Here is a 7,798-nt window from a genome sequence, read left to right on the forward strand (position 1 = left end):
GCGTGTGATTGCTGCTTTCACGTTTGGTTTTGTTTCGGTTTTCATTTTTTTATTTTCGTTAGCCGTTTTCTTAGCCTTCGTGTCTGTTATATCTTGGTTGTGATTTTATTGTCAGTAGTTTTTTTCGGTTAATTTGTATTCTCTGTAATTCTGTCAAAAACTCGAAAATGGTAATAAAATCTTAACATTTTTACCAAAAAAAAGTGTAGAAACTGTTTAACCTTCTTTTTTTTTTTTGGTCAAAAAACTGTTTAACCTTTAAAACGAGGAATTGATCCTTTATATCTCGAATTGAATTATCACATGGTCAAAGTTAAGAATTCTAAACCAAAATGATTAGAAAATAAAGTAGTGGATAAGAACATATAAACCTGACTAACCATATTTTTTTCGCAATTTAATTTTCTCGAGGCTCTACAATATTTCAGATTTGATTAAATTTATCTCATGTGGTGTGGATCGGAGTGATATACATGTAGCATGTATGGATTAACTAATTATATATGCCATATTGCCATGTACAACAGATCGTCATTTATAATAGTAAAATTTGAAAACGATGAATTAAGAACATGTTTTCTTGCTTTTATTTTCACAAAAATAAACATTTGTATTAGTCTCGTATGTGATAACAGCATTTTTTGATATTAAGATAATGTTATATAATCATAAATTTAAACATAGTTCCCTAGATTCTATAATCTTAAAACTTTAAAAGTTGATATTATTTTTACAAATTTATGTGTGTGGCTAAAATCTCTGCAATATGCTTTTGGATTTAGTTTTTATTAATTTAATCATGAAACTTTATTGGAATTCATTTCAAATGATTTAATATACAAAAGTAAAAAATTAAAATATGGTTTGTCAAGTTTATATGTTCTTATCCACTTCTGCTCTCTAGTGTCCATTTAATCATTGAGTGGGAACATATTTTGATTATTTTATATTTAAAATTATTGAGTTTTGAATATATGATCAAATGTAGTTTGTAATTTTGTATTGTATTATAGAGTTATAGTCTTGAATGTCTTCATTTTTTCATCCTTTATATGTTTCTCTATGTTCTTATGTCTATTTAATTTTTCTAATTCATCGCACAATATATCTTTGTTTCAAATTATAAATATATATAAGCATATGAACGACAATTTCAAAACATGTAGAACTGTACATTAAAGAAGAAGGATTTGCCAATACGGTACAGTGAGATGATATAGCAGGATAAAACAACAGAGGAGAAATAATAAAAAACTAAATTAAAGAAATTCCTCAGAAACGTTTCAATTATTGTTAATATAAACCCTGTACTTGATGTTTCTCAAACTGTCCGGCTCATATTGTTAATGAAGCAAACAACTTCTTGTTGTGTTTCTCTATCATTTTTCTCTTTGTTCTTTCTCTTTGGTGTTATTACTAAAGAACCTAAAGTTTCCATGCCATCGATCAGCCTAAAGCCGAAAGAAGATAATGAAAATAGACAAATCTCTTTTTGCTGACGATGATTATTAGATCTTTGGGAATTTCCTCTAACCTTTATGCTCCTATCTTCTTCTCCCTTTTGGTTAGGTATTAATCTCTCTGTCTCTCTATGTAACTGTCGAAATCTCCTTCCCCGAAAGGGAAGAAAACGGGCTCTCGGGTAGATTCAAGACTTGACTGTCCAAAGGTTCACAATAGATTCTCCTGAATTATAAGAATTAAAACTTTATTATCAAATCAAAATGAAGTATAAAAATGTGTTTGTTGTGACCAAAGTCATCGCGTACCGGTCATTGTCATTATAGTCAGTGGTTAAGTTCAGGACATTATCTTCGGGGTTCATATAGTCCAGCAGATAGCTTAACCTTCCAGCTTGTTCCTCTTGCTCCGCTACAAATTAAGAAAGTCATTTACGATTGATTCCGAATTTTCTTGGTATAAGTTTAAGGCATAATTACCATCTGCGGTTAGCTTAAAGTCATCGGAAAAGCCAAGATAGGAGTAATTAGTAGGTAAGGACTTCGAAACCAATTGGTCATCTTCCTCAAGAAATTGGTTCCTAATAAGTCTTGAGCTCTCGCTAACCCGCGGTGGCACTTAAAACACAAGAAAAACAGTTAAATGAAAACGTAAAACCAAGATTAGTAAACAAATATTAATTTTTTTTTGGTAATTACTAACATGTGTGCATCTCCATGTCTCTGTCAATGTATTGAGAGCCATATCGCATGCCGTGTAAAGGCTTGTTATTGTCAAGGTATCGACTAGAGCGTGACTTTTCCCGGTAAGGCTTGACAAGAACACGAGCACCACATATGAAATGAGGATTACCTTTAGCTAAAATGAGTTTGACGGTTTCTGTGTAAACAAAAGTTACAAATCCAAACATTCTCTTCTGCTGACAAGGAATCCTCACATCTTCCACATGTCCGAATTTGGAGAAGTAGTTTGAGACATCATGTTCAGTGAAACTACTCTCTGCTGGAAATGTCAAGTAAATCTGTCTAGAACCAGCTAGGATCGCTCCATGTTCATTTCTCTCTCCCATGCATTCCACAAACTTTGATACATCTTCTGTTAATATAACCGAATGCTGTCCATGAGGCCTGAAAAATTCAAAGACCATTTAATAAGTAAAAAATAGCATTAAAGTCTAAAATAATACTTCATTCAAACTGAAATAATGAAATGGAATGATAAATTATTTGTAAATTTTTTCTTTAAAGTTAATCTAGGAGTTTTGGGCCGAAGCCCATACATTCCCTTGGTCGGGAAACATTTGTCTCTCGACCAAGCGGGAATCAGGGCCCCAAGAACTTGGTTGGTTTGTTTTTAACTAACTAACCTGTCGACGAGGCAGATAGTGTTCTTCAAGCGAGCAAGAAGCTTAGTTAGGCTATAGCCAGCTTTACCATGTCTTTGTGACTCTGTGAGATATCCTTCAGCTTGAAGGGTCCTACCGTATTTCTCGTAGTACATCATTGGCAATGAAGCTATGGAAATTGGAGCACCTCTTCTGGATTTGAGCAGCTCTATGATCTCCCCTTCTAGCTTCTCCAGTGATCCGGGAGAAACAACATGTTCTTCGTCACTTAGGTTGTTGGTGTTTGGATTAAACACCTCTCTCTCCGGTATGATCTGCCCGTGGAAGTACCGACAGTTGTTACCATGTTTGCAGAATCCTTTGCTGAAGTAATGGCAGACTTTTACCGGAAACTCGGGTAAACTCGGGGATCTCCTGCTCGTTCTTAAAGGCATACCTTGATGATGCTCACGAGAAAAGAAGCCATTAGAGAAATCAGGGCTTGTCATAGAATCTTCAAGATTCAAGAACTGAACATTGTTTTGCAACGAATCAATCTCGGTCGTTGAATTCTCCCAGAAACCGGACGTTCTCAAAGGAGGAGAAACGGAAACAGAGAGTGGCTGGCTTGATGAACTAGTGAATGATCCGAAACTACGACTAGGCATGTGATCAGAAGATGGAGGGCTATGGTAACGAGGATCTTTAGCTAACTCGTATTTAACGAAGTTGATCATGGAATGCATCACTGAATCTGGACAGAAGGCGAGACGGATCATGTCGTGGTCGACGTGGTTTTGCATCAACAAGAGATAACCGATGATTTTTGACGCATTTTCAGGTTCAAGTTGTTGGATTCTGTTGTGCACAACGTTCATCGATTCTGTGAAATCCATCTCTAGATAACCTCTTGCCTCAAAATATCACTCTGCAAAGTAAATCATTCAAAATTTTCATTATTATTCCACAAGTTTAAAGTCAAAACACTTATATATGGATGAATCAAAAGTTACATAAAGACAAGTTGAGACCAAAAGAGTTGAAGAGTGTGACTCACTCTCGGTCGCACATGTTAATATTTGTACAAAAATGGGATTTACATTTTTTTTTGTTAAAGCAAAAATGGGATTTACATTGTAAGTCAAACATAGAATAGATGCAATGTTCTGGATAAGATAGATCTGACTCAATATTATACAATCATAACAACATTTTATCCTCTTTAACATCAAGAAAAAAACAACATCTGACCCTCAGTCTTTTTTTTTTAACCTTTTATATGTTCTTTCTTCATAATTAACATTTTAACATCTATTCTTCTCTTCAATTCAAACGCCAGTATGATAAATATGTTTAGCACAATCCAAACATAGTTAATGTGCTATTTTCATGTGAAAACAAAATAATTTTTTGAAAAATCGAACATAATCAATTACTCAATTAGATTTGTCGTGAAGACGAGTAAGGCGTTTTTCACTTGGAATCAATTATGGTTGCTGTTAGAATAAAGTGGAAGATTAGTCTGGAAATTTAAAACGATTTTGAGAAAAATATTACCTTAGTGAAAGATTTTTCTTCAGCCGATGCTTATTTTCGAAGTCTGCTCTGGATCGTGAAGCATGCACGAGAATTCAAAACTATCACTTATTCTGGAAAATGTCGTGGACAGAGAAAAAAAATTGTAAATAAGAATGCATTGAGAAAAATCATGGAGAGAATATCATTTGAGAAAAAAAAACTCAAGTCTCGATTGAAAGAAAAAACAGCAACTCACATTTCGTTGTTGTACTAAATTAATTATAACCTACGAGCGTGAGAACCACAAACGAAAGAGAAGAGCAATATGAAAAATAAAAAATAAAAACAATTAAAAAAGAGGAAAAAGAAAATGATATAGAGAAAGATGAACAACAAATGGGAGATCGTGCAAAAATTTGTTTTTAATTTTTTGCAGACTTACAGTAACTATAAAACAGATATAAGATCTCAGAGAATCTTTGATGGTAGAGAGAAGAAACGATAAGTCCTAGTTACTAAATTAATTCGTTTTTTAAATAAACAAATTCTTGTTGCAAAGAAGAATTATTTTTAAATAAAACTTTTTGAGGTTTTCTTCGTTTGACAACTCGTTACAGCAATTATCGGGGGACTCAGTTGGAATAAACCTCGAGATTTAAGACTTTTATAATTACGTGAAATCATAATTAAGGAATTAACCGTAGGATTAGAAGACTTTTAGTGGTTGACTTTTGTTAATTTTGTTTGATTAATTGGACGGTTCATATTTCATGCTATGCGCGATTCAACTGTTTCGCATTGTCTGTGGAGCGCAGGTTGTGTCATTTAGATAAGGATAATGTATAGACTCGTGACCGTTAGCATATATCCGATTAAACTTAAGGAATAAAGACCTATCATATGAGTATGACTAGGGTTACGTTATTATTATTTCATTTTTAAACCCGGAAAATATTTATTCGTGGGGCAACACATCCTATGTCTTTTTTTTTTAATAACAAATTATGATTTTACTCCATGCATCTGCACAGAAATATTTTTATAACCAAAATTCGTAATATAATTTATATGTTGTTTATAGATATAATTTTTTTAATAAGTAGCAAAGTGTATTTTTGTGTTTAGATATATTTTGTTTTTTAATTTTTTTCTATTATTATTATGACCTCGGTCATAAAACCATAATTCTAATCCAGTCATTCTATTAATCGAAAAATGACCATTATTATAGAAACATATTTCTAACTCACTTATTCTATTAATCCAAAAAAATATAGTTATAAAAAATAATTCTAACATGTCTATTTATATAATTATATGATATAAATATTTATTAATTTTGAAATAATTTTTATCTTAATATCTTGCATGTTTTGATAACCTAATCCACATAAGATCACAATTAGTAAAAAAGTTAACCCGCCTCATCAAATTACCATATAATATTAATATTTATCAGTTTTCAATATGTGAAATTTTAGTCTGATTGATTATAATTAAAAAATATAATAACGTATTCGTTAATCATATGTGTTATTGTGAAAATAATATTTAAATTTCAAAAAATTAAATTAAATTAAATTAAATCTATATTTCAAGAATTTTAAAGTAATTTAAATTAATATATATTTTTCAGAATTAAATTTAATTACAAAATAGTTTGAATTTTAAATTATATATAACATAGATTTAAGAAAATCTTTAGTTATCTAAATTAATATTTAAATTTCGGAATTAAATGTATATATAAAATAAAAAAGTTTTTAAATTATATTGTAATAAATTAGGATAATTTTAAAACTTTGTCTAAATACTAAAAAAAAAACTTTAAGAGTGGACAATTCTTGGGTTCACCCCTAGGGGTCATTCACCCTCTCTAATTTTAGCCAATGAGAATATATCATATAATAAAATCAATTAAAGTAACTTACCAAAATAGCATATTTTAAATATTTCTTTTTAAATAAGAAAAACTAAAGTCTAATTTGAAAATAGTGAACCCAAACATAATATTAAAATTTATGTAGAATTATTTTTCATAAAAATATATTTATACATAATTATTTGTTTTATTTTTGATATTTAAAAGAAAAAAAACTAAACCCTAAATTAGGAAATAGTGAACCCAAATATAATATTAAATTATTTTTAATAGAAAAAACTAAATCATAATTTGAAAATAGTGAACCCAAGCATAATATTGAAGTTTATGTAGAATTAATTTTAATAAAAAATATTTTTACATAATTATTTGTTTTATTTTTGGAATTTTAAATATAGAAAACTAAAACCTAAATTGGAAATAGTGAACCCAAGTATAATATTAAACTTTATTTATATTAATATATATATATATATAATTATTTGTTTTATTTTCAAAATTTTAAACCCTAATCTCTAAATTCTAATTTTTAAATCCTAAATTCTAGTTTTTATACTCTAAATCATAATATATAAACCTTAAAAAAAAAACTAAACTCTAAATTCTAATCTTTATATATATTACTATATATATGTATATATATATTTTACCAAAATATTTGATTGAGTATTTAATCTTTTAATTTTAATTTTTTTATTTTTCTTTAAAGATAATATTACATGACAAATTTCATTGACTTAAATGAAAGGAGGTGAATGAATGAATTCACACATAGGCGTGAACTCAAGAATTGCAAGTACTGGACAATTCTTGGGATCACCCCTAGGGGTGAATGAATTCACCCCCTCTCATTTTAGCCAATGAGAATATGCCATATAATAAAATCAATTAAAGTAACTTACCAAAAATAGCATATTTTAAATAGAAAAATTAAAGCCTAATTTGAAAATAGTGAACCCAAACATAATATTAAAATTTATGTAGAATTATTTTTAATAAAATATATTTATTCATAATTATTTGTTTTATTTTTGATATTTAAAAGAAAAAAACTAAACCCTAAATTAGGAAATAGTGAACCCAAAGATAATATTAAATTATTTTTTAAATACAAAAAAAAAAAATTTTAATTTGAAAACAGTGAACCCAAGCATAATATTGAAGTTTATCTAGAATTAGTTTTAATAAAAAATATTTTTATATAATTATTTGTTTTATTTTTGGAATTTTAAATATAGAAAAACTAAAACCTAAATTAGAAATAGTGAACCCAAGTCTAATATTAAACTTTATTTATATTAAAATATATATATATATATATTTATTTATATACTTATTTGTTTTATTTTCGAAATTTTAAACCCTAATCTCTAAATTCTAATTTTTGAATCCTAAAATTCTAATTTTTATACTCTCAATCATAATCTATAAACCTTAAAAAAAAAACTAAACCCTAAATTCTAATCTTTATATATATTATTATATATATGTATATATATATATATTTTACCAAAATATTTGATTGAGTATTTAATCTTTTAATTTTATTTTTTTTATTTTTTTTAAAGATAATATTACATGGCAAATTTTCATTGACTTATATGAAAAGGGTG

The 7,798-nt window shown here is 28.5% G+C and overlaps 1 protein-coding gene across 1 annotated transcript; it reads right to left on the bottom strand.

Annotated features, from left to right (window-relative positions):
- Positions 1 to 1,280: 1,280 nt before the first annotated feature.
- On the bottom strand, positions 1,281 to 4,611 carry LOC18013937 (zinc finger CCCH domain-containing protein 18). The gene is made up of 6 exons (XM_006396103.2): positions 4,343 to 4,611; positions 2,828 to 3,713; positions 2,164 to 2,588; positions 1,941 to 2,078; positions 1,770 to 1,872; positions 1,281 to 1,686 (listed from the first exon to the last, which is right to left on the bottom strand). Exons 2-6 carry the CDS (start codon positions 3,679 to 3,681, stop codon positions 1,590 to 1,592), a joined length of 1,617 nt encoding a protein of 538 aa, XP_006396166.1. The 5' UTR covers positions 3,682 to 3,713; positions 4,343 to 4,611; the 3' UTR covers positions 1,281 to 1,589.
- Positions 4,612 to 7,798: the final 3,187 nt, after the last annotated feature.

Source organism: Eutrema salsugineum, unplaced genomic scaffold (genome assembly GCF_000478725.1).
Source record: "Eutrema salsugineum unplaced genomic scaffold, Eutsalg1_0 scaffold_4, whole genome shotgun sequence".
NCBI lineage: Eukaryota > Viridiplantae > Streptophyta > Magnoliopsida > Brassicales > Brassicaceae > Eutrema > Eutrema salsugineum.

Bases quoted from the DNA above. Each gene is read 5' to 3' on its own strand.
- LOC18013937 (XM_006396103.2), bottom strand. From the start codon at position 3,681: ATGGATTTCACAGAATCGATGAACGTTGTGCACAACAGAATCCAACAA. The intron at 2,079-2,163 runs GTTAGTAATTAC...TTGTGTTTTAAG, and splicing joins AGACATGGAGATGCACACAT to TGCCACCGCGGGTTAGCGAG. The intron at 1,873-1,940 runs GTAATTATGCCT...CTTAATTTGTAG, and splicing joins CTTTAAGCTAACCGCAGATG to CGGAGCAAGAGGAACAAGCT.